Source organism: Hyaena hyaena, unplaced genomic scaffold (genome assembly GCF_003009895.1).
Source record: "Hyaena hyaena isolate Hyena2069 unplaced genomic scaffold, ASM300989v1 scaffold_384, whole genome shotgun sequence".
Lineage (NCBI taxonomy): Eukaryota > Metazoa > Chordata > Mammalia > Carnivora > Hyaenidae > Hyaena > Hyaena hyaena.
In genome coordinates this window covers 1,300,484-1,327,883 of record NW_024081016.1, presented here as the reverse complement: position 1 = coordinate 1,327,883, position 27,400 = coordinate 1,300,484, and the positions used below count along the sequence as shown (strand labels likewise).

The window sequence follows — 27,400 nt, the reverse complement described above, 5'->3', positions numbered from 1 at the left end:
TAAGGTCTCCTAGGACCCTCTGACATGCCAATCTGTAGAACAGTATTAGATACTAAGGTCCTCAGAATACCTGTTGCTGAACAATTGCTGAGGCAAAACAAGGGAAAGCCAGAGTTTCTAGGGTTTTGTATTTATCATCGTGTCTATAAAGTCAGAGTCTGGAGTCTCAGCTGAGGGTGAAATTGTCTGCTCAGAGACAGTTGAGTTTCTTTGCTGTGATAAAACTGGGAGATGTGTAAAGTAGTATATTTAATTCATTGGGAAAAATGCAGACAGATAAAACTTTTGCTTTATCTTTTAATTTTAAAAAAACATTTAAATGTTTTTATTCATTTTTGATAGTCAGAGACAGAGCTGGGGAGAGGCAGAGATAGAGGGAGACACAGAATCTGAAGTAGGTTCCAGGCTCCAGGCTCTGAGCTGTCAGCACAGAGCCTGACGTGGTGTCTGAACCCACGAATGGTGAGATCATGACCTGAGCCAAAGTAAGACGCTTAACTGACTGAGCCACCTAGGTGCCCCAATTGCTTTATTTTTTAAAGTTGGACTCGGGAAAAATGTACAAACAGCAAGAAATTTTAATTAGGTAAATAGTTTTAAACTGTAATTGAAGAAAGTAGGAGCATATTTCTGAGGGAGAGACTATGGCAAGCATTATCAAGAACTCCGACACTACCTCAGTCCATCTTTTGTCCAAGGTGAGCTTAAAGATTCCAAGGAAACTTCCCAGCTTTGGAGAATGCGTTTCCTTTATGTTTTCTTATGGTTTAACTGAATTTCCTTGGTGAGTATTCTTCAAGAGTTTAAGTATGTATCAAAAAGAATTGTAACAGCTGGAAATTGAAACTGTGGTTTTCTCCATGCGGTGAAAAAAGAAATGCGTTTGCTCATTCCTTTAATACCCAATTGGCAAGTTTGTACCCTGTATACTGGGGTAAGCCTGGGGCTAGAGAATCTTAGAGGGGAGAATGACCCTGCCCCTGCTTTCGTATATCCTGTAATTAAGTCGAGGGGACAGAGACTACAGAAATTAGCAGTCTTGGTAGAGTATGATGTGGAGCGAGGAGTGTCAGGAAAAGAAGGATTGGAGATTGGAGAGGGTATCACTGAACAGCGAGAGTCCGGTGTATGCTTCTTCTAGGAGATGGCAGTTGAGTGGAGCCTAAAAGGTCACCAAGGAGCTTGTCAGGAAGTACACTACCAAGGGGCCAGCACAGGGAACCACGAAGAAGTGTGAGAGCAGTGCCTGCAGGGAGATGGTGAGAAGGTCAGAGAGGCTCAGGATTGGGGTGGGCTAGCGAGTACCCGTGACCACGGGGACCCCACAGAAGAAACACCCAGGAGAGAGATGGTGAAAGGCCTTCCATGCCAGGCTAAAGTGTGTGACCTTTATCCTGAAGGCAAATGATAGCCACGGAAGGATTTGAAGTGCCACGGTTATAAGATCAGATAGATATGTATGTTAGAAAAATCATTCTGGCAGCTATTACACATTCTCAATGAAGACAAAACACTTCTTTATAACCTCTGAAGTATTCTAGCTGGTTCCTGAGAAAGGGGTTGTCTATAATTCTCACCATTTATCCTCTTAACATAACACAGAAACATTATCCCATCTGACTTCTGGCTAAGCAGACACAGCCATGATCTGGAGAAGTGGGTTTGGGGTAGTTTTACATTCTTCCTAACAACCTGGCACACCCGGATAGCTCGACTACAAAAGAAACCTGACCTCTCCATGCTGATGGGATGTTTGCACCGGCGGCCACTAGAAAGGCAGGAATGTCCTACATGCTCTGTAAGGGGTGAAATGCCGTGTTCTCTCTTGTCGGTGTCCTGTGTGAGAAAACAGACAAGAGAAAAAAAAGAAACCCTTAATATCGGATGAACATTTAGCCACCTTACAACATGAGCTGTACAGTCTTAAAGAATGCTTTTGAATTGACCATTTAGACACCTTTCAAGACATGATAGAATTTACTCCCTATTGAAAGATACGAATATAAATGGTCTTGGATCTGAGTCGACGTCCATTTCTGGGATAAACATTCTGTCTCTAAACACTTGAAGATGAGTAAAGCAAAAGTTAAGGAGGGAACCTGGCTGGCAACTGGAATCTCAATAGAAAATTGTAAATGAATTGTCTTGAAGCTGGGATGGCTTCCAGCTTGACTTCCAGCAAAACAAGAAGGTCCACAACCTCACACTTTCATTTGCCCTGGCAGTTGAAAGTTCCCACCCCTAATTAGGAGTTTTGCCTCTGTGACAGAAAGAACTCCCCATTTTGTTTATACCTGCTGGCCCACTGACACTGGAAGTTCCTATCAGTTGTGATGTAAATGCTGTGCACTGTTCGGGTTTTGTTTTAGCCTGGCTCAGAATAGGTTTTCGGGAAAGGCGGTCCCGGGGGGAGAGAGGGAGTTAGAAGGAAGAGAAAAATGGGAGCCGGGCTGTGACCTGCCGGAGAGGAGCCCCTGCTGACACGGTCAGTCTGACCCATTGAATGGCCTGAATACGGTAAATGCCGCTTTATCCTGCCTTGAAAGGCACGAGATAGCACAGTCTAAATGCCTGGGCATGCTTAAATAGGCGACTCGGGATGTTTGAGTTGAGCGTGTTTGAAATCTGAGCTCTCTGACAGCCTGGGAGCTGCCACAGGTCACCTGCCTTGCTCCACAGGGACAGACCAGGTCTCACAAGAAATTGTCCGTAGACGAATTGTAGTACAAATTCCTTTCTTTGTTGGTTGGCCTCTTTCACTAGACCATGGCCTATAAAATTTTGTAAAAACAATTCTTAAATATTATTTGAAAGGGCAAATGGCCCACGCTGAAAGGTTTGACAGTTTGACATATAGTGCATGGTTTTGATAGCTCGGAAACTGAAAAGTGTGGCCAAGATTCTCTCCCTGCTTGTTAGAAGCCTGGTGTTTTTTACACAGTGTCTCGTCTCTACACAGACTTCCTCTGCTCTCAGCAATCTGACAGGCAATGAGTCTGCTTCAGTGATCTTAAATCCTTTTAGACTAATTTGTGAGAGAGCAGAAAAATGGCTAGCACCTTTGAATCCAGCATCCAAAAAGCACAGAACCAGGTATTGCCAATTAAGGAGATATTCAGATAATCATATCAAAGCAAACTGCTTTGGAGTCCTCTCATAAGGCCAGAGCCAGTGCCGAGAGAGAGAGAGAGAGAGAGAGAGAGAGAGAGAGAGAGAGAGAGAGAGAGAAGCCCAGAGTTTCACTTGAGTGAGGGGGAAAAAAGGGATTTGAGTGGCCCGGTCTCATCAGAGCCGGGAAGTCACAAGGAAGTGGATTTCTGCATTAGAATGTTGCATATGTGCAGGCAGAGTGTGCCTCTGCGCCCATCGCTGCCTCTGCATAGCCAAAGGCCATTTTCGGGAGCCTCTGGCCCCTCAGTCACTGGCCTGCTAGTTAATTGCCACACGGACTTCATGACACATGGGCAGATAATATGACATTTTCGGTTTCTGTCACTAGCAAACGCCACAACGTTGCTTGCACTAGTTGCTAAGAAGCTGTCAGAAACCATTAGCAATTGGCTAAAGTCGCCCTATGGCATTTCCTCATAGCATCAGCAAAACGAGCATAAATCACCCACTGGAGCCTACTGCTATCCTAATGAGGCTGTAAGCTTGTTTATGGACTAGCATCATTTTTATGATTATTTCCACCTTTTCAGTTTGCCTTCATTTGGCGGCAGGAGAAGTCAGCTCCAGGAATGAAGTCACTGCTGACATTTTACAAATGTGGTTCAGAGCCGCTGCCTGCTGCCATGTGGTCGGCCGGCGGTTCTCCAAGTTTGTTTAGTGATCTTAAAAATAAAAAAAGGAAATAAATCCTCCAGAGACCGCATAGAGGTGACTGTATCAAATTGCAGAGTGAGTGGAAATGCTAAAGGTACAATTGACCATTTAGACTTTCCTCTGAGGTTGAGACATTTCGAGATCAATTTTCAATTCTAGAAAGTGGAAGAGGTTAAACAATTTATTAAAATCTATGAAAGTGTTTGCTTTTAGAATAGTCTGTTTTATTATGCTCTTCTCCTTCCCCATCTTCTCCATTTCCCTAACTTGTGTCAGGAAGGAGCAGGGTTTATTGTTTTAGGCTTTTCTGAACATGCACCAGTATTTACACTGGATTGAAAGCATTTGCTTCCAATGAAAATCTTGTCTTAGATTACAACCCAGCAGTGTAATTTCCCTCCCAGATGGGAGTAAAGTAGCTGTATTTGCCTAAAAACAGTAGGAAGAACAAACTGTGCATTAAGCCAAGGCTGTTTTTGGCTTGAGCTAATGATGTAATAGAAACCTTTTATTCGGGAGAGGTCACTGCCAGGGACTGAAGGGGGTGATCTGGCTCCTGCTTGAAAGGTTTCTCCATTGTATCTACATAAGTCTTCACTTAAAAAATTCTGTTCCTAATGCTTCTGCTTTCATACAGCAGAAATAAACAGGAAAGGTTCTGGTGAGTGTTACACATGGAATGCAGAAAGCCTTCCTCTCCTAATGGAGTATATAATTCAGGTGCCCTCAAGGCACGCTTTCAGGAATTCTTTTGCCTGAGGTAATGGGAAGCTAAGGCTGCTTTAAGGCCTTGATTATCTATTGATGCACAAAGCTGGAAAAAAGTCATCTCCGCTGGATTATAGTAGATATTTCCATAAATTATCAATGAATTCTCTTCGAGGCAGGCACTAGGCATTGCCTGCTAAATTAATCTGAAGGGGTTTTGAGACGGATAGAAAGGCTATTTTTTTTAAGGTGGAAAACAATCATGGAGAGGTGGTAAAAAACTGTCATTAGGTTAGAAGCTTTTCATTTTTAATCAATGATCAAGTAACATGTTTCTTTTCCTCGGTTACCTTTTGCATATTGAGAGTGGATTAGCCCATTGAAATTTTAAATGCTGTTGAGTTGGTTTCTTTTCTCATGTTTCTTTAATGAATTGTTATTTTATATGGTGAATTGCTTCTCTGAATAAAAAGCCTCTTTAAATACTGGACTTTCAAGGAATTTATTCGGTAAATCCAAGGGGACTCCTTATAAAACACTTGGCTATGCAAATAATGACTTCGGTGGGGTGGAAGGGGCACTGATTTAGGGATGCGGGTGTCTGGTCGGGCACAGGCTGGCCAGCCCCATCCCTGCTGCATGGCCTTGGGTAAGTCACCCACCAGGAACACAAGCACTTTCCTCACTGGTAAGGTGAGGGTTTTGGAACTACGGGTCTTTATGATCTTTTCCACTGAAAACACAGCTCTGATTCTGTGGAGCTTTAACAAAATATATGGATTTTAAATATAATAAAAGTGTGCTTTTTTAAATTAATAAAAATCCCACTCTGAAAAGTTCTGCAAGCTTTGTATTTGTGGCACATGCTGTAATCATAGCAGAAATGTTGAAATTAGTCTGTTCCTCACCCAACAAGAGTTTTTAAACTTTACACCTCAGTACAAGTTAAGGCAGTTTGGGGGCAATTTTCTTTGGTGGGGGCGGGGGATGGGGGCATCTCCCTCAGGAGCTGTTAAGAACAATTGATTAATGGCAATATAACTACTATAGATTGGGCTGAAATAACGGAATCAAAGCAGAGAATTCTTTGCGTATGTAGTATATTTAGGTCACAGAAATAAGGAATACGAAGTAAGAAATTCACAGAGTGATGTAACGGAATCTTAGGCTAGTTCCCATGTACAGTGACCAGGAAAATTGCCTTGCCAAAGGATCCCATTGTTTGGGCCTGTAGACTGCTCTCCAGTGACTTCCATATCCCAGGGAACGTGCTCTCAGGTGCGTGTCTTGCCTCATTGCAGAGCCTCGCTGCTGTAGCGGTCCTTCCTGGGCCAGACCAACCTATCCCTTTCTGAAAGTCAGTAGCTTCCCTCAAGAGTGAGGTCAGCAGGGAGGAAGGCACATTTGACAGAAGCTAAGCTCCTTTTTACTGTAGTGAGTTCAGTCCACTCTTGTTTTCCCTTCAAACTTTTGTGCCCAAACACAAGGTACTTAGTGTCCACTTGTACCTTATGACTTGTTTTGGACAGAGTGATTACATGGGCTGAAATTTCATTTTTTTGTCTTGTTAAACATGACATCATAAAAGGAATCCTACGTCTTTAATTTTTTTGTGTCACAGAACCAGAATATTTTCTAGAAGAAACAACATAAATATTATAGCAAAAAACAATGGAAAAAATAGGATCCAGTATTCAGGAAACAGATAATTTGTCAACAGATGATTTTGCAATGAGAAAATTTTTAATCTAGAAGAAATTTTAGAAACTTCCTGGATTTTTAGGATAATAAAATTCCTATTGACTCTTAATTATCACTTCGTTTGACTTACATAGTAATCGTTTCCTAATTAAAAAACTATTTTAGGAGTTTTGCCCTTCCTAAACTTGATGCTCTCTTTTTATGACAAGAAAAATTACATTCTATTTGAAGCATTCCTATGTCAAACTGCTTAGATGATGGATTACCTACATTTCCATGGCCTACTTTAGTCTTAAGATAGATCACTTGTGGAAATAGTTGATATCTTGAATGCATCTGCTCACAAGTTGACGACATCAACGACTATGTGAGGTTTGAATACCCGGGCAGAGACAGCACCCCTGCCAATGGGGGCCACCATATGTAACTCCCCAGTAGGAGTTACACTTAGAATGTCTCAGCTCTACACATCTGAATAATTACCATGGCAACAAAGCTACTAAAGAGATTGGCTATTTCCCTTCATTCCCTTTGACCTTTCCCACTGTTCTTTGGAAGAAGTTCCTTAGACCTGACTACTTTTGAGTCTAGGCCTTGTTCTTTCTGTTTTGGAAAAAAAAAAAAGTACCAAATAAACTATTAATCATTTATATTGCTCTTTTGATTTTGTTTATATCCAAAGGCATTCTATTTGAATAAAGCATGTCAAGGTAGCATCAGTCAAAATTTGATTCACTATATTTGCAGGTGATGGCTTGGACAACAGTGTAGCTTCCCCCAGCACAGGTGACGATGATGATCCAGATAAGGACAAAAAGCGTCACAAAAAGCGTGGCATCTTTCCCAAAGTAGCCACAAATATCATGAGGGCGTGGCTGTTCCAGCATCTAACAGTAAGTGGATTCTAAATGACATATGTAAACTAAATATGGACAATGAACCAGTTGTGATAGAAAAAAAATGGGGGGGAAATGATCCCTCTGCACTTGGAATATTTCATAAACCACTGTGTTCCCCTAGTTTTTACAAAAGTGCTAGCACTTATTTCCTAGATACCCCAAATGAGGAGTTTTATTTGAAGCTCACTATTGCAATTTTGTTAACTGTAAGTTTACAAGGTTTAGGAGTTCATGTGACTTGTGATTTTAAGTGTGTATGTTAATGATGTTGCTTTTCTCAGTGTGACTCTTAGGTATGAGAACCCAGTCCTACTAAGAAGAAAGTTAAGACAAACCACAAAGGGAAGGACTTAATTTCTTCTAATGCTATAGTGTACCTTTATAGCGAATGGTCCAAAAAGTTTAAATCTTGTTGCAATGGCAAGATGCTCACCTAATTTGCTTTTAAGTGGCTCGAGTGCACTTGGTTGCCATTACAAAACATTCATCTGAGTCAGGGCTGCACAGTGAAAGTGGCCGCTGTACTTAGAACTGTAAAGGAAAACAGCAATATAGAGTCCGCTCTTCCTGTGTAGTCCCCTGTGACTTTTCAAGCAGAGTAACAGTTTATATTGTCTGTGTGAGTATTGCTGTTTTCACTGCAGGAATTCTCCTGGAGATGTGAGAAACTGGAGATTTGGGGCTTTATGCCACCAAGGGATTTGTTTTGTTTGGTTATTGTTCTGAATGAATTTCATGTTCAAAATATTTATAATCATAATATTTTGGGGGATATTTTTGTAAGTGCGTACTGATTTAATGACATCTAAGGAAGAAGACAAAATGAAAATTTATGGATAAAATAATATTTTAGAAATCAGCAAAATTGTTAGTGAAGGAGACTTTCAATATTAGGGACAAAGGCTGAATTTAAACAGGTCATAGCCCAGTGTAGCCTAAGATGAATCAATGTTGGTTTTTTTTTTTAAATGTCAGGAGCAAACTTTTTGTGTTACTCTTTTTTTAGCATAGTTGACTTTCCTTGAAGTCATTTATTTTTCTTAACTATTAAAGTTAATTCTGCGTTGTCACAAATTATCCAGGTCTGTTGACCCTCACACCCTTGCCCACTTCCAGGGCCATGTTCCTCGGTGATTTGTACCGTTACAGGGAGACAAATGGAGGCTGACGAAGGCCATGCTGGTTTCTCCTCTGGATAGAGGCTATGCCTCCAATAACACTCCAGGGTATAAATTAATCCAGAATTTCCAGTGTCTGTGAATAAAATAAAAACAGAGCAGCAGGAGTAACTAAAAAAAAAAAAAGTTTCCTCCCTCTCTTCTAACCATTGTGATTCCAAATAGCAACTAGACTACACTGCGGGTTTTGGAATCTGCTTTGGAGGTTGGTTAATGCTGGTAGTTAGTTGAAGATTTAGGTTGTGGAGTTGATTTTAACATCAGATTAGGTTTACCTAAAATTCAATTCGAGGTCCTGCACTTAGCTGACACTTGTTACATATGTGTGCGTAGTTTGTAATCTGTCTGCCTTGTGCAAGTTTCCTACAGAGGGTTATCGACCACTATTGAAAGGTGGGGGGAAGGTGAGGGTCTGGAGGGCATAGGGGGCATAGCATGAAGAATAAATAGCAGGAGATACGAAGTGCCAGTTGGTCAAATGTGTTGATGCAGCCCCACGGATATGTCATCACTGGAGCTGACCAGCTAACCCGATCTGGAGGATGAGGGGAGGAGGGGACAAAACCAGGTGGACCTTGAGTTACAACCAAAGTCTATTTCCTATACTAACAGGAAAAAAAAAAAAAATGAATGGATTTCATCAGCCACCATTTCAGTCTGCAAAGGAGCTTTGGCTTTACTTGAAGCTGAAGTGCCCTTGAATAAAATATAATCAAATATTGGTTCAGACAGAATCAGGAGGGAGAGGAGCAAATTCTTTTATTCATCCACCAGATTTCCTGGTTCTCTAGGTCATACCCTTGTGAAGAACCTTGCAGAGAGCTATGTTATCTTCTTAAAACAAAACAAAACAAAACACTCCTTAACAGCCAGCAAGGTTTTACCTGCATTGCAGTGTTTTTGTGGTCCATATGTTATTTGGGCGATGGGAATAGAAATTATTCATAAAGCGCCTGATTTCTTGAGGTCTGGCTAATTTCCTTCAGTTTTGGGGTCTGTGCTGGCCTGCACCACCACTACCCTGGAAGGGGAAACCCATTTGTCTATGTCTCCTAGCTTTCTATGAATACTCACAGAAGTTGCCTTGTGGTTTCCATTGGACATTCCTACCCGCTTCCCCCACTCCACTGCCATGTGCTCTCACAAAAATATGGATAGTGGTAACCATCTATAAAAAGCAAATGTCTTATAATATCATGTAAAAAGCAAAGGAGATATATTCAAATTTTCTCCCTTTTTCCTTCTTCCAATGAAAAAGATTCCCTCCCCTCTTCTCTAATTGCAAGAGCAGATAGATCTCCAGTTACCAGAACACCCTTCTCTGTGTCTTGTTATACTTCTTGAAGGAATCCAGACTGCTTAGGTAATGCTTATAGTCAGGAGCTAATAATAATAAATTCTATGGGAAAACCTCTAAAGAGTTTTGTTATTTGTCCAAATGTAAGTAACCAGTAACATCTACATACTAGTCTTCTAACAACTTTATTTCAAGTTCTTCAAAGTGCTTCAGGGATGCACACAAATTCATTTGGCAGACAGGACAAATTTTAAATGATCACATTCTTTTAAGATATATTTTTTTGTAATGTTTATTTATTTTTGAGAGAGACAGAGCCCGAACAGGGGAGGGGCAGAGAGAGGGGGGAGACACAGAATCTGAAGACAGGCTCCAGGCTCTGAGCTGTCAGCACAGAGCCCAATGCAGGGCTGGAACTCAGGAACCACGAGATCATGCACTCAAGTCAGAAGCTTAAGCAACTGAGCCACCCAGGTGCCCCTAAATGATCACACTCTTGCTATATGATTAATGCAACTTATCTAGAAAATCCATCTGAAATCTTACAAGATATAAAAGCAATTGAAACTCTGGCTAACTAAAACAATAGCATTAACAATTTATTAGCAAATTGTACAAACTAATCTTTTCAATGCCAAAGGGCATATTATAAAACCTCACACACCTCTTTGCATTTTTTAAATTTTATTTCTGAGAGACAGAGTGAGACAGAGCATGAACTGAGGAGGGGCAGAGAGAGGAGACACAGAATCTGAAACAGGCTCCAGGCCCTGAGCAAGCATTCAGCACAGAGCCTGATGCGGGGCTCGAACCCAAGAACCATGAGATCATGACCTGAGCCAAAGTTGGAGGCGTAACTGACTGAGCCACTCAGGTGCCCCCCCACCACACCTTTTTGAAAGCAAATTGCTACTTTTTTTTTCTTTTTCAAATAAATGGATCAATTGGGCTTATTCAGTTAACAGTAACAACTAACTACAGCAACAACATGCCTCTGAAAGGGCTTTGAAGCATTTGTGTGTTAGCGGAGGCAAAAAAAAAGCCTGAATTAAAACAACAACAACAAAACCTTTCTGGATTTGCACCCGAGATGCATAAGAAAAATGTGCTGGTCTCTAGTTGTCCACAGGTAGATTTAATCAGTAGCACATTTTATTACTCCAAAGAGAGAACTGAAGCTTCATTCTTGGACTCAAGGTCTCGAGCAAGCTAAACTGGAAATACTTGTAAATGATGAAAATCATCAAAGAAAAAGAAAACAGATTTTAAACTTTGGTGTTTATGAGTAAAAGGAAATTTCAGTGATGTAAATTTCCACCTTAGTCTTAAGTTGAACATTTGCCTGTTTTGATAACAAAAGGTCTCTTGAAGGAAACTATTGCCTGAAAAAGAAAAGAATGACTGACGTTATTTAGATAATAAGAGAGAATTCGAGAGAAAACAAAAGCGTTTATTAATAGAAATGCTTGCATTTGCCTGAAAACAAATTACTGCCAACAATTAGAAAATACTTAATATTTGAGTATGAGTCACTGTAGAGTGACAGTTCAGGGACAGATGCTGCATCAAAGTTTCTTTTTCCTTCTTAAAAGCATTATTCCAACTACAACTATAACCTACTATGTCATAATGTTTCAACTCAATGTGTTTTGTATATTGCCAGTTATTTCGCTAGTAGTGTTACAAAGATATGCCTATGGGCCTCGTGGAAATGAGGAGAAGGAATAAATAAATACAATGTTAAGGTAAAAATCAAGCATTTTTTGTTTTGTTTTGTTTTCCTACCCTAACATATTGCAGATTTAAATATAATCTAAATAGAAAAGAGGTTAATATGGTTCTTATTTAAAATATGCAGTGACATATTTTCTTGCATGGAGCTTGCTCTGTGTCCCAGGAATCTTGAAAGTTAGGGAGAATGCAAACTGTTAAAATAATGCACCGGAGGGTTCAGATGAAGCAACCATACAGGGGGTGACATATCTGGCCTTGACTAGTAGGCAAGGTGACCCTGAAGGTGAATTGATTTTCATTCACATTCTCTTGGATTCCTTTCCCTGATCCTTGGGATCCCATTGGTACTTCATAGAGACACTTTGTTTCTATGTCAAATATACATATTTTACTTTTGGTTCTATTTGTTTCTTTTTGTGAACTTCTAGCCTGGAAAAACTTTTTTTTTTTTTTTTTTTTTTTGGTCTGTGGCAAAATTGTGTCTTGATTTCTGATTTATAAGGCTTCCCTCTCAATGTGGATAAAGCCAAAGTGAGAGGTTGTAGAATCTTCCAGGTTGAGAATGGCGTTTCCATAGAAACACTATTAGATGAAAAGTGCCCTGCGGGTCCGCCACTCTAAGGATGGAGTAAATGGAATTGAATTGGGAATTGAATGCTCTAGAAGAGACAGATGTTGTTTCATTGGTTTTGCTTTTGGTAACAAGATCTGTTGGCGACATCTTAGTGTCATATCTCTGCTTGCAGTTTTGGAAGAATTGTTCTCTAAACATTAGGAATTATTATTACACTGAAAACGTCCTTCTCATTGGTATCCAGATAACCCATTCTGTTGATCAAGGTGAGTGAAAGGTCAAAAGGCAGACAGAAGGACCTGTAGGCAGGCATGTAGGCAGGTAGTAGATGGAATTTGCCCCTCTCTTTCTACTTTTGTTTTTCTGTCCCTCACTCCATACACTGATAGATTTAACAGTAACAATTTCCATTGTGCCTGACCAGCTAGCATGATTCAGCTCAAATTAGTCCTAAGAAGATATTGGAGCAGGAAGACTATTCTCAAACACTTGCATAGATTGGGAGTCAGGGTAGGAAGACAGTCCCTCCTTCCAACTAGTCCTAATTTATCTTCATGTTCATGTGCCTGATCTAAGGAAGGTGTTTTGTGCAGATAGCAACTTTGAGTCCTTCGTCGCTGCATGAATCTGCAGATATGTTATTAAATTACGATTCTTGAAAACTAGTACGTAGGGGTGAGAAGACTTTTGCCCCCCTCAGATGTCCACGTACCTTATCAAAAGTGAGCTCTTTTAAACCTAGGAGAATATCTATATAGTTATTACTTTTTCCCTTACACGTAGTTGCCATTCACCTTCATAGGTTTTAATAATGATGAAAGGTCAAGGGTCAGTCATTGAGTGGCTCGGTTGGTTAAATGTCTGACTTCAGCTCAGGTCATGATCTCACGGTTTGTGAGTTCGAGCCCCACGTTGGGGTCTGTACTGACATCTGCTTCGGATTCTGCGCCTCTCTCTTTCTGCCTCTCTCTGTCTCTCTCAAAAGAATAAGTAAACATTTACAAAAAATAATAATGATGGATCAGAGCTAGGCTTTGCCAGAACTAATCTAGGTTTGAGTGACAAATACCTCTATCTTAATTTTAAGACTTGCTTTGGAGATAGCGTATTTCAACTTTGATTACATCGGACCCTGACTGTCTTTCACCCAATTGGGAATTATCTCTATCAAGAGGAAAATGGAATAGATTATTTAATTACTTGGAGGTAATATTGGAAAACCCTGATTCTTCTGCAATACATGTCATATAAACTCTTTTAATAATGAAGCGGGTGGTTTTTAGATTCTGGGGCAACTGCTTTTTTCTTTTTCTTAGCTGGTTATTGAAATCCTAATGGGATGGGTGATGAATTTTCTTAGGTCAGGTAAACTGAAAAGGCTACAGCTGGAATTCTTCACCCAGAAGAATCAGAGTTAATACTAATGATCACTGTGAATTAGAAGATCAAAGGCAAAGCATCAGCCTCTTCTCCAAGTCGTTGCCCCAGAGGCCATTAGTGACCTGGCAGAGCTCTCTCGAAGCCTTCCACACACCTCCTTCCCCTTGTCCCAGCCCTTCTTCCCATCATGGTTGTGCACTTCTGACCTGGGGTAATTATAGTCGGTTGATGAGGGGGGAGGACAATCAAAAGTAAAAACAAAAGTCCAACTTGAAAATTGCCCGTTTATCCAGGTACATAGGACTCATAGCAAATGAGCTCTGACTGGGGCTCTATGTTATTTTGGGGATATGACTGAGATTTTTGTCCTCAAATGGTTTGTTCATGTCATTGATGGGTGGTGCCGTATACAAGGGTCTTGTGTAGAGTCTGGCTGCAAATTTGTCAGATTATACCAAAATTAGGAAGGTACTTGTTGGGATGAGCACTGGGTGTTACATGGGAACCAGCCTGACAATAAACTATTTAAGAAAAAAAAAAGATTATACCAAATTTTTCCTTTTGCTTCCAAGGCTAAGTTAAAAATACACTGTAGTTTGGTTCTCTCATATACTCTCAATTGGACTAATTAAATAAAGGATTAGGTTCAAAACAAAAGTGCCCATAGAAGCACAATTTATTAAGTTGATTGTTGTGGATACACAGAACTGCTAGAACACTAGCCCGCAATTTGTACTTCAAAGCATACATCACTACCATGTCTTCTTCTGATTCCTCTCCATGACCATATATTTTTGAAGATAAAGTATCAGATTTAGTCAACAAGTATACAACCGCCCCACCTCAGTTTACCTGAAAGATTAAAAGTGGAACATTGCATATATATGTGTGAGCATATTTTTAAAGCTAACTCAGTCTAACCCTTAGGAATTTCATAGAATATAAGCTTGACTTTTTACTTCCTCAATGTTTAAGTTTCCTGGTGAAGGTACTTTTGCTTTAAGGTATGTAGGTTTGATGGAGAGCAAATCAGTTGGTTTTGTGTCAGAAAGGATTCCAGTGTTTTGGTATGGTTTGGTTGGTTGGTTTTGCCACTAGAAGTAAATCTGCGTGTCTTGGAATTTAGGATACTTGATTTGACTTAACTGGAAGCATCCCCCCATCACATCTCAGTCTTCCTTATGGAAGTGTAAGTATCACTGTGGGTGCATATATGTCCATCCATACGTGGACATTTTTCCATAGGACAAATCTCTCTGAACTCCTGCTATCTGTACCAATCCCAGTGAGGAAAATGAATCCATTTACTTCTTTTGATCCCATAAATATTTGTGGCCAGGGATCTCGTTTTTCTCTTTTTGCTTTTGTGAGTGTATGCCAGGGGATAACCAAAGAGTGGAGACATTGCAGTCAGTGGTCTGTTGCTTGGGTCACAAAAACCCTGTTGGTCATGGTCCAAGCTTACCTGTAGTAACTAAATGCCATGAGGTAACAGAAATTATCTTCTTAAGGCTCCTAGGTAGCAATGATTGTGATTGTGAGGATTCACATCAAAATGACTGATACTGACAAGGATGTTTCAATACTGCCTGTCCCTCTGTCTGCAGAGTCCTGAGCTTGGGAGAGCTGGCTCACACCAAGGGACTTCATACACCCTAGTGTGTCAAGAGCAGGAGAGAGCCCTCAGGAACTCAGATAGGTACCAGTTTCTCGATGGGCCTGTGGAGAGCCTCCGACAGCAAAGGAGTAGCTGAGAGTTATGCCAGGCAATTTTCTACATTTTGAAGACCTTTAGTCCTTGTTTTTTCTTGCCATTACAAAATGCCTTCACTCAGCAAATTATAGCCCAGTGAGCATGGGTCCCCATACACTTTGAATATGGTAAAGAAGAGATACACCTCAAATAACTTGAAGCTATAAGTATGAATATCCTAAGTTAGGTGATATGAGACACGAATTGCTTGGTTTTATAATATATTATTCAAAATATTCTGAAATAGAGGCCTTCAGTTTGACTGAAATAACTACTTCTATTGGAATGTCCTCCTGGTGTTCACCTTTAAGAAAAGAAAGGGATGATATATATGAACTTAACCTGTTGTGTATCTTTGTTTTTCAGTTCTTAATATTCTGTGGGCCATTTTCATCTGTTTTCACATTAGCTGTGTTGCTAGCATCCTTACAGAGCCCATGTGCCTTCCTGTGACATGAGTGACCTCTGAGAATTCAGTGTCTTAGGAAGTTCTTAGGATGCCCAGGGGCCAGGCCTGTTAGCAGGAACACTCATCATAAGAAAGGTCAACAAGTAGAGATAATTTCTGTTGCAGGTGATAGAAGTTTGGGAATAATTACTCTTATGTAAAGAAAAGCCAGGTTCCAAACTTCTTGGGGGAGAGACTCTACCAAAAAATGACTTGATTTTGTGTTTAAAAATAAATGAAATTATCCCCTGCCAGCATAATGTTACTTTTATCATTCATTTTTTTTAATGATTTTTATTTATTTTTTGAGGGAGCGAGAAAGCATGAGCAGGGGAGGGGCAGAGAGAGAGGGGGACAGAGGATCCAAAGTGGGCTCCATGCTGACAGCAGCGAACCCAATATAGGGGCTGAAGTAACAAACCATGAGATCATGACCTGAGCCCAAGTCAGACTCTCAACCCACTGAGCCAGCGAGGCAGTCCTATCATTCATTTTTCTAAAAATGATTTATTAGAGGCTCCTGGGTGGCTCAGTCAATTAAGCGTCCAACTCTTGATTTCAGCTCAGGTCATGATCTCACTGTTAGTGAGATCGAGCCCCATGTTGGGCTCTGCACTGAGAGCACAGAGGCTCCTTTGGATTCTCTCTCTCCCTCTCTCTCTGTCTCTCCTCCACTTCCTCCTCTCTCTCCTCAAAAAATAAAATAAAATAAAATAAAAATGATCTTTAATTGCTTGGCTGTTTTGACACTGGATCCTTCTGCCCTGTTAACAGCTGAAGAAAAACATTGATCAAAAGATGAAATAAAATTATAATATGTATCTCTCTGGTGCTTTGTAGTTTAATATTTTCACATACATTGGATTCTGAAGATAATCCTATAAGGTAGCAGGATGACAAAAATGAAGTTTAGAGAAGTTAATGATTTTTCTCAAGGGCAAAAGCTAGGACCTGGCTGGGCTGGAACCAGAATCTCCTGACTTGAATTTCCATGTGCTTTCAACCACGTTGCCTCTCAAATACGGAGCAGATCAAATCGCATTGTGGAAGTTCAAAGGTGTAATTATAATCTCATTCCATGAACTAGCTAATTAGTATTTTTTTTAAATAAAAATAAGAACCAGAGGGTTTGGCATAAAACTTCGTAACGCTATTTGATGGTTATTGGTAACTACGGATCAAGGACAGTCCTTTCCTATCTGGATTCTTTTTCCAAACATTTTTGCCCATAAAAAAGGCACGGCTAGAGCTATTGATATGTTGTGCATCTGTAATCATTTATGCATTGTTAGAATTTCAGATTTTAAACATTAGCTGTTCCTCCTTTCTCCTTATGGAAATATGTAAATCTCTCCCCCTGTATTACTAACAATGTCTGATAGTAGTTTGGGGGTGAGGAATCTCTCCTCATGCAAATCCTAACTCAACCTTCTAACACAGAATTTAGCTCCTTGAAGATTTTTTTTGCTCATCACGTGTCCAGGACACCAAAGAGCTATGTCTTTAATTTGCTTTATGGAGCTCGAGGAAGCTGCTTCTTCAGTCCCGATTACTCTTGAAACTACAATCCAACTGTCGTTTCTCAGCAAAGAAGGTTGCTAAGCCCTAGAGAGTGAAGCCACTGCTCTGGGCTATGACACTGAGGTCTGATCATTTTAAAGCTAGTAATAACCAGAATCCTAAAATTCTTATGAATAAAATGTAATTTTAGTAATGTTTCCATAAACAGTGGTAATGGTGGCATTTTAGTAGGCAGTGACATTAGTCACATCGAAATTGCACCACATTGGCTTTTAAATTACTCCACCTGTCTGTGTGAATAGAATTTTCAGTGTAAAAGCAGAGAGACAGCTGCTGCTTATGTCTTCTTCTCCCTGCGCAGATAATGCTGGCAAATCTACATGCATAAAGGGCTGGTTTGTGATGTAAAACGGTACCTGACCCTGCCGACTCCCCGCTCTACAAAGAAATACCTTTAATTACCAGTGGCCGTGTTTAGTTGTTGATATACCAATGTCAGCTTCCAGGACTGTGACCTCAGGTTCACTCCCTGTAGTAATGTCACCCACCATACACTCTTTTTCTTCCACCCACATCCGTAGTGAGATGGGTGAGTGCTTGCCTTGATGTGTTTCAGAATCACGTAAGGCATTAATACTTAAAAGGAAAACACCTAATACTGTGTGAACTTGATTGATGATCTCTCTGTTTGAGAACTTTTAAAGATTAGTGGAATCTGGTTCCTTCTTTGTAGCCAGGATGGAACTATGTAGTATACTGTTTATACTTTCAAAGGGCTTAGCATCATTCATCCAATATAAATACATGTCCTCATGTGAGGATCATAGCCAGGCAGAAAGGGCTAGGAACAGAGGGGCTTGAGAATATAAATTTTTTTTTTTTTTGCTACCGTGTTTCCTGTTGACATATGATGATGCTTACTTTCTGGAGACGCCTATTTGTTTTTGGCCTTCTGGTCTTTTGTAGCAGCTACATCAACACAGGAATGGGCTAGCCAAGGGGATCCTCCCGTGAGCGAGGTCCCTGTGGCCAACAATGTATTTGGGGAAATGGTAGGTAGGAGATGTACTTGTCTGGCTCATTTGCGAGACATTCTTTTTGACTTCTTTCACACAACTGGTGTTTTCGTGTTTAATTTAACAAGGAATGAGTAGTAAATGAAAGCTGCTGCCTGAAATCCCACTGTGAGCGTGTTTTGCACTTGGCTCCCCAGTGACAAGGCAATTTGTGAAATTATGTGATGGAGTAATTAGATGAAGCCAGGGCTCCTGATTGTTGCCATGCATATGTGGCGAAGGTTTGCTGGGAAGAGGGAGGGGGAGAAAGAAATAGATTATTACCCTGGCAAGTTGGCTCAAAGCTTCTTCATTTATTTGTAAACAGAATATTTAGTGACCGCATAGGAAGTAGCTGTAATCACCAGCTCATAAAGAAACCACAGCAGAGCTTTTGAATTTTTGCAGAGTGCTCATGTAAAATTTAAGCTGGGAGGCAGAATCCCTGTTAATGTAATTAGGATCTAATTTACCACCCTTTGCACACAGATGTAATAATGTCTAGATATTTATTCTATCTTTAAGCACGTTACATATACCTCAGTGCAGCAGTTACTGAACAGAAACAGGTGTGAGTACTTTCCTAATTCGTTTTTACACTGTAAACACATAGCAATTTAAGGGAAATATTTACCAAAAACGAGGGGAAGGAATGTCTGCAAATGAGGCAGTAATGGACAGTTGCCCTTTATGTACTGATGGATTTCTCAATGGTTAAGTAAATTAAAGCAAATGCTAGAAAAATCAATAGGCCAGCATAGTCTTGGTTTTGCCTCATAGACTTCAGGACAGAATGACAGATGTGGTGTCTATGACCCATTTAAGTATTAATGCTTGAAAAACTGCCTCTGCACGCAAGGTTATAGGCTTAGAAACATTCTGCTATATTAAATTACAGACAATAATATTTTTAAGTATATGTGGAATTTATATGTTTCAGTTAGGTTGTCCTTATGTGTTGCATTTATACTGGAAGATTAGTTGCTTAGTTGCTGCAGTAGCATCATAAATCAGTTTTGAATGTTCCCACACAGAAACGCCTTCATAAGGTTGTAGTTGGAAGGTGAGGATGATGTTATACCGAGCTTCCATGTATGGGGAAGTGAGTGTGCTCGGTAGCGCTCTATGTGGAAACCAAATTAGATTTAATTAAGGGGTAGATGCTGAGAGCCTTTGAAAGAATCTTTAAAACACCATTCAAATGTGGCATTATAATTCAGTTCATCTCCGGGGCTACAGATGCTATATTTTTCATTTGAACTAATATGGCCGGCTTGTCACGTAGGTTGACTGTCAAAGTGTGTGGCATTTTAGGGCTATTCTGATGTTCTAAGAGGTAGGCATTAGCCTCTGAGAAGACCAAGCCGGCCTTTGGGTAGCACCACAGAGAGTTCCTTTTCTCATCCATTGTTCCCATTACCAACCGCAAGAGAAGGGATGTGAATATGGTCACATGTTGGTTTGTTGACCACTGGAGACAGGAGGGTGAGAAGAGAAACAAGGCAAAATGTACTTGAGTACCAGCTTTAGGGAGCAAAGCTGGTTTTCATTACCAAATAAAGGAGAAGGTTGAAGTCATCATCTTGGTAATTTGGAGAGAGGTGCCTTTTGTTGCAGTAAAAGAGTTAGGCTGGCTCGAGTGTCCTCTTTATGCTGAGTGAACTTAGACAATGATTTACTTCTTTTGCGCCTCATGACAAAGCAGACATGGCACAGCCTGCCTCTGGGTTTTGAAACTCAGTACGTACAGGGGATGGATAGTGTGATAAACTAAATCACTGGACACATTGCTAGGTTGATACGATGGGGAGAAGTAGAACGATTGTTTAGATACTTAGTAGAAGATATTTTCTTGATTTTAATTTCCATACAACATAGTGTTAATATTCATGACATTCCTCTGAATCTGCATCAGGAGATATAGCAATGTACACATTTGGAGATTTAACTGCTATATAAACGGTAATTTTCAAAAAATGAAAGTCTACCATCTAAAAAGCCAGAAAGTGGAAATCATTACAGAGTTAAATACTCTTTTGCTTCTTTTAAATCAGGGCTTCCTAAACGTCAGTGTGCATTCATATTATCTGGGGATGTGTTTTTATTTTTTATTTTTTAATTTTTTAAAGTTTATTTTTGAGAGATAGAGCATGAGTCAGGGAGGGGCAGAGAGAGAGGGAGACAGAATCTGAAGCAGGCTCCAGGCTCTGAGCTGTCAGCACAGACCCTGACAGGGGGCTTGAACCCACGTACTGTGAGATCATGACCTGAGCCAAAGTCAGACACAAGGGACTTAGCCACCCAGGCACCCCAATGGGGATTTTTAAATGAAGATTTTTATTCTTTTAATGTTTTATTTTATTTTTGAGAGAGAGAATAGAGAGAGAGAGAGAGCAAGCAGGGAATGGGCAGAGAGAGAGGGAAAGCAAGGATCCAAAGCAGGCTCTGCACTGACAGCAGAGAGCCTGCTGTGGGGCTTGAATCTAGGAACCTCGAGATCATAACCTGAACTGAAGTCAGCTGCTTAATGGACTGAGCTACCCAGGTGCCCTCCATCTTTGATTTTTATAGATTTTTTGCCTTTGACTTTGAAATTTAACCCATTATTTTATCATGTAAATTGAACTGAAATGTTTTGTTTTTCCTCTGCGAACTTTCAATTCTTTTTCAGCGCACAAGAACTTCCTTTTGAATATCAATGAATTTTTAAAAGGTAGACTTATTTTTTTAGAGCAGCTTTAGGTTCATGGCAAAACTGAGGAGAAGGTACACAGATCTCCCATATATCTTCCCTCCCCCACTCCCTCCACATGCAGAGCCCCCCCATTGTCAAAGTCTCCCCACCAGAGTGGTACATTTCTTACAGTTGATGATGAACCTATATTTGACATGCCATTATCACCCAAAGTCCAAAGTTAGGGTCCACTTTTGGTGTTGTATATTCTATGGGTTAGAATAAATGGGTGACACGCATCCATCATTATAATTTCATACAGGGTAGTTTCACTGCCCTGATTAATTATCGGAGAGTTTTCATTGAGTCTCTTGAATACTCAGAAGGCTTCTGGTAGACCAAGGACCCTGCTGATATACAGACTTGTTCTTTTGGGCTTCTTGGTAGTGGTCTTGTGTGTTCCAGCAGGTGAAACAGTAGTTCTGAAGGTTGAGCGGTACAGAATCTTGTCCTCCACCTCCCTCTGGCTTCACTTGCCCTGGTGACAATCTGCCCTTGATGGATGTTATCATGGTGCAAGGGTGTGCTAGCTCCCAAATTCCTATTCTGGCCCCCTAGATCTGATGGCCTTTGTCAGGAAGAAAGGAACAGAATCACCAACTACAGAAACGATGCGTACCTTTGAAGGCAAAGTGCTTTTGTTTCTAGTAGTATTTGCTAACTTTGTTCCAGGAAATCCTTTCATACTTCCACTGCCTTCTGTACTTTATCTGCCATGAGCACTGTCCAATTCACAGCATTCTGGAAGGTGCATTTGTTTTAAAAACTGAGCATCTGAAAAGTATATTCTCTCTAGTTTGGCTAAGATTAGAGGAATTGTTATAAGGAGGCACACACCTATTAATCATTGCTTAACAGGTAAATTCTGTCACTCATTAGAGTTCACATGCTGCATGTAGTTTCTTGAAATTAGGTCATTTATTTTGGTCTAAGTCATTGAGGATCAAAGGTCATAAGGAATCCAAAAGCCATTAGTCAGGGTTCTTTTCTGGACCCCTTAGATGTCATTGTGCGAGTCACCCATGGCAGCCCCGGCCTGGCCTGCTGGCAGCGAGCTGGCAGGGTGCCTACTTTATTTCCAGTTTGCATAGATAAAAAGCAGAGCAGCTACTCTCAGAATCACTATAAAAATAAGCTTACATAAAATCTCCATTTGAAATACAGTATGTGTGTGCCCCTGCATGCTTTCTCTCGTGGAAGCCATGGGACCTAGAAATCAAAATTAGGAAGAGAGGCATACATTTGATGGCATTGTGGATTATTCTTTGTTTTGGCGAAGGCATTTATAATTCATTGTGAATGTAGCGAAGACTGGATTTTCACAAAGAATCGTAATGGCAGTCCAAGTGTTTTAATTTGCTAATGTAGAATACAAATCAAAGCATCGTTTTAGCTGTTGTCAAAAATATATATTGCTATCCCCTCTTGAAAATATTGAAGTACATTTGGCAGTAATGAGTTTATGCGTATCAGGAGCAGTGGGTAAGAGATGTAGTCAAGTCAATTCATTTACTTTCCCCATTGAGCCCTGTGGGTCTCGGGCCCACACCTTGAAGTGAAAACATCATCAATTACCAAGCCGACAGGCGCCCAGGACTTACTCCCTGAAAGTGTTCATATTGGACCAGAAACCACGAGCACTCAGCAACATTCATCACTTCAGTGTTCAAGAGAGTGATTGAGTAAATGGTGGGGTGAAGTTCCAAGGAAAAAAGGCCAAATACACAGGCATAAATTGCAAATATTTGAATGTTCCAGAAATCAAGCCATGAAAGCAAGTGACCCATTTGATTTTGAAAGCTTATTAATTATGAAGTCGTTAGTTTGCATGTGATCCTGCATTTAATAAGTGTGCCCCATTTACAGAGGGACCATTTTACAGAAGAAAGGGGGATAGAAAAGGCTAAAGAGCTACTAGAGATCTTAGTGTACAATAGAGACTGGGAAAAAACTTCAGAGCCCTGACTCTAACCTGCTAGATCTCTCTGCTTCCACACCCTGACACTTAAATTTATGATTTGTTATTGCTTTTGAAATTGTCTGAAGTTGACCACATCTGAGGAAAACTGAGGCAGAAGTCTGCATGACCCCATCAGAGACACTGCTTTGCCACAGTCATTCAGAAGCGACCAAAGGGACTCCACGACGCCATCTGAGCTGTGGGTTCTGGGCAGCAGGTGCCACGCTGTCCCTAGGTGGCTCTGACACCTGCACTGCAGCACGAGCAAGTGTGGGGTGGGGGTGGGGGTTATACTGGCAGAGGGATGAATGCAGGGCCTCATCTAGGAATAGGTCGTTCGGCTTGTGCAGAGATGACTGGAGTGGCTTCCGTGATGTGATGACCTAACCCCACCACGCAGCAGGAAAGTGCTCCTTTCAAATGTGCCTCTTCTTTATCCCCGCTGTGATCGATGGCTAAACTTTGAGTCAGACCTACCCTCATCTTCAAATAACAATATCAATGGGTCCATGAAAGTTTTCTCCAAGGAAGCTCAAATGCTCCTTGAGTGCCTACTGTGTGCAAGGAAGCATGCACGTCCTGGAGCTTTCTAAGCTGTTTGAAAGGGACATAGATCGAGTTGATGGTGCGGTCTGTAGAAAGCACTAGAGGGAAGAGAATATGAGGAGACAATTGCAACAGTTCAGGTAAGAAGGCTCTGTTGTGGACTGCAAAGAAATGGACGGGCAGAAGGTATTTTGGAGATAAACCTGGAACCTCATAAACAGAATAGCTGGCATGCGTGTACCCATGCTATGCTGAGTACCAGTGATGTGCCAGGGCGGGTTCTCGGAGCTGTCTGTCTTCAGTGCAATATGTGTAGAGAAAAATAAAATGACTAAAAGTCCATCTGTCTATTAGCGTCATGCACCGGCTCTTCTAAACAATGTCAGTGAGTCAAATACCCGTCCCTGCTGGGGCACACTGCTCCCGCCCCACCTTCACCTCGGTAGGCCATTGCTAAGCAATGCTTTATCTCATGGAATTCCCATAATGACCCTCTAACGGAGGTCCTGCTAGTCTCCTCATTTACCTGATAAGAAAACCAAGGTTCAAGGAGATTAAACAACTTGCCTGAGGTAGCACAGTAAGAAGCAGCAGCTGGATTTGAACTCAAGCCTGTTTGACTCTGATGCCTGTTTTCAGGACGACTCATGAGTGGACATTTGATAAAGAAGAGCATCAAAGGTGACTTCTCTGTTTCAGGTTGGGTAGTTAGGGAACACTGGTATCAGCGGTCTCTTTGATGTCAGAAAGGAAATCAGAAGGAGGAACTGGTTTCAGGGGAATGGTAAGGAGTTCAGTTTCAGATACATTGCGGTTCTGGTGCCGGTGGGACATCCACATGGGCTGTATGGCCAAGAGTGGGAAATGGGATTTCTGGAGCTTTGTGAGAACACGAGTCTTTGGTGTTTCCTCCACCAAACCTCAAAGTGTATATGGAATGGATCCAGAGAGTGCTAAAAGAGAGAAGGAGGTCAAGGGTGGAATTTGAGTGGTGCCAGTTGTAAAGGCTATCTGGAGAACAAAACCTAGAGGAAGAGACAGAGGAGCAAGCAGAGAGGTATTCTGTCGAATGTGGAGGTGGGCCTAACTGATGTCTGGGATTCCATCAGCTCAAACACTTTAGTATTCTAAGAAAAGGAAGGAAGATACAATGATAAGAAGCCATAGGGTCCATCCCCAAGCAAATCCATCATGGCCCCCACACTGGTTCCCTTCTCCTGTCATACTCATCTCAGTGAAGAGTATCACCATGAACCCAGAGGCTCCAACCAAGAATGACTGAGAGTCATCCCTGAAATGTTGCCCTTCTTTTCCCTTCACAGATAGTTGCTCATTCCCCGAGTTCTACCAGTCCTCCTTCCTAAATGCTCTTCCATTCTCTCATCCCTATCTAGTTCCGTTGCCACTGCCTTGTCATCTCCTGCTGGCCTGTCTCCTTAATCAGCCTTCCTGCCAGTCAGTCTTTCTTATAAATAATCTTTTTTTGCCACCGCGGCAATTTTTCTAACATAAAACTTTGGCCAAGTCTCCCTCTCTTTAAAATCCTGTGACATTTCCCTATTCGCCTTAGGATACAACATTCTTGGCATAGCATTCAGGGATCCTCCGAGGTCTGACACTGGCCTCAGTGAGCCCACTGAGCACCAAGGCTCCTCTCTTGCCCTTTCTGTACAGGCTCCTCACACCACTGCCGCCTCCAAGCCTGAAGGCTTATATTCCCCACCACCGCTGAGTGGTTCTATACTCGGTGCACCTGCACATGCTGTTCTCTCATCTGGAATGGGTCACCTCCATGACCTTGTCTCCACTTCACACTTACTTCTGCATCCTTCACATCTTCTTTCAACTGTCACTGCCTGGAGAAACCATTCCTGTCCTCTCCAGGGGAGAGGAAATGGCCCCTGCCACCAGAACCGTAATACCTCGGTGGTCATCTGATAGAGAGCACTTATCGTGGTGACTGTTTAGTTATGAGTGACTCCCTATCTCGAGGTCAGGAGTTAATCTTTCATCTCTGTGTCTCCAGAGCCATATTATAGATGCTTGATAATACTTATCGACCAAATGAATGAGCAGTTTCAACATAGAGATGACCAACCTGGAGAGTTTTCTGAAGTAGAAAGGGCCAGGAAGGGTCCTGGTGTCTGAGTTAGGATATTATCAGTGACCTTTGAAAATGCTGTTCCAGGCCTTTGGAGATATAAGAAATTGTAGCATGCGGCGTGAGGGTGAGATCCCCATAGGGCAGCAAGGTTGACCCTTTCACAGTTGCTTGAGGGATATATTAAAGGATACAGTTTGGGCAGTTTGAGGAACTGGTAACAAGAAGGGAAGGTATTTCTTTTTTCGGCATTTCAGAGGAGGGAGATTTAAATACCGCTGCCAGCTAGAATGGAATTCAGCTGTCTTTCATGGAGTGGCTACTGTGTTCCATGCAGTTTGTTAATGCACAGCTTAACTATTTACTTAGGCGACAGAGAAAGAACCTTTGGAGATAAAAGTAGAAAGGTACTGATTAATGGCATGAGGAGGATCAAGAATGAGCTGGCAGTGGAAGGATGGAGCGGGAAGGGTGACAGAATGACACCTCAGAGGCAGGGCTTCGCAGTGAGAGTCAGCCAGGAGAGGAAGACAGGTTCCACAAAATAGAAGAGGAACATCTTGGGTGCTGTCCTCCTTTAAGCAGACCAGGAGACAAAGCCAACTTGACTGTCCAGCAAGTAGGATCGGGAGCTGGAGAAGGATGGAAGTCATTGGGAAAAAGTAAGTTTGGGGGTTGGGGAGGAACAGGAAAAGAAAGAAGATAAAGGACTTTGACAGTGCAGTTGAGAATGCATATAAAAATAGCACTAGTCCCGACACTGTGACCAGACTTTTAAAAGGTCCATTTCAAGGGTGCCTGGGTGGCTCAGTCGGTTGAGCATCTGACTTTGGCTCAGGTCATGATGTTGTGGTTCATGGGTTCGAGCCCCGTGTCAGGCTCTGTGCTGACAGCTGGGAGCCTGAAGCCTGGAGCCTGCTTCAGATTCTTGTCTCCCTCTTTCTCTGCTCCTCATCCACTCATGCTCTCGCTCTTGCTCCCATGTGCTCTCTCTCTCTCTCTCTCTCTCTCCCACAAAAATAAATAAACCTTAAAAAAAATTTAAAGGTACATTTCATAATCAACCTGTTTTTCGCATGTTCAAATAAAGACAAAATAATGAATTTTTAGTGGTTTTCCGCAAGAAACATGATTGCATTTTCTATTCCTTAAGAACTATTACCATGAGAGAAAATTCACTGAGCCCCAATCTGAACTACTTAAGTTTGTGCTATCATATGTAGGTTGGTGAACTTGAGATTGCAGTAAAGGTTTTATCTCAGTTTTGGAGGAAGTTATCATACAATTACTGTACATTATCTTTCAGTGCTGGTTGTATGAGAAGTTTGCAAACTTGTTATTGATAACCTTTGAATGCAAGTTCAATGAAAACCATGCAAATGCAGCTGTCTGCTAAGATAATTTTTTTCCTTACTGAGATATATGAGAGAAAAGGGGGAATTGTAATTTAACTACAGCAAGTCCACACAGTATTTTAAAATATTTGAGCAACTATAAAGGTTAACAAGTGAAAAGATTTCAGGTATGCTTTGTAAGTCATTCCTCTGCCAGAGGCCTCATTTTTAAGTGGGAAAAAGGGCTGGCTGGCTTGAACAGGTTCCTTTAGCTTTATGAGTTGAAGTTAAATTGATCTTGACACCACTCCAGAAAAGCCTACTATTGTCATTTTGGTTTGATGGTAAATGATATACACCTGGCTTCATGAAATAAAAAGGCACCCCACATCTAATGAAACAGCTCATTGTGATACATAAAGAACAGTTGACTCAGTGTGATGGGCAAGTCACTAGATGACTCATTTGAAGTCTTACTGTTTAAATTGTAAGGACTACCTGCATGCAAAGGTGCTAAAAAGAAGATAGAGAAAAAGAGATAGATAGATAGATAGATAGATAGATAGATAGATAGATAGATAGATAAATGGCTCAGCGATCTTTCAAATATGTTTTAAGGAAGAGAACTAAAAATAAGTCTCCTATTCAGTAC

At 41.1% G+C, this 27,400-nt stretch overlaps 1 protein-coding gene across 3 annotated transcripts in view; it reads left to right on the top strand.

Moving 5' to 3' along the window:
- Positions 1-27,400, top strand: part of MEIS1 (Meis homeobox 1) — a 137,816-nt gene that overhangs the window by 70,473 nt on the left and 39,943 nt on the right. For all 3 annotated transcript variants that reach the window (XM_039250903.1, XM_039250905.1, XM_039250904.1), the window contains exon 8: positions 6,982-7,127. In XM_039250903.1, the coding sequence (XP_039106834.1) occupies positions 6,982-7,127 (146 nt within the window). The remainder of the gene's footprint in view (positions 1-6,981; positions 7,128-27,400) is intronic.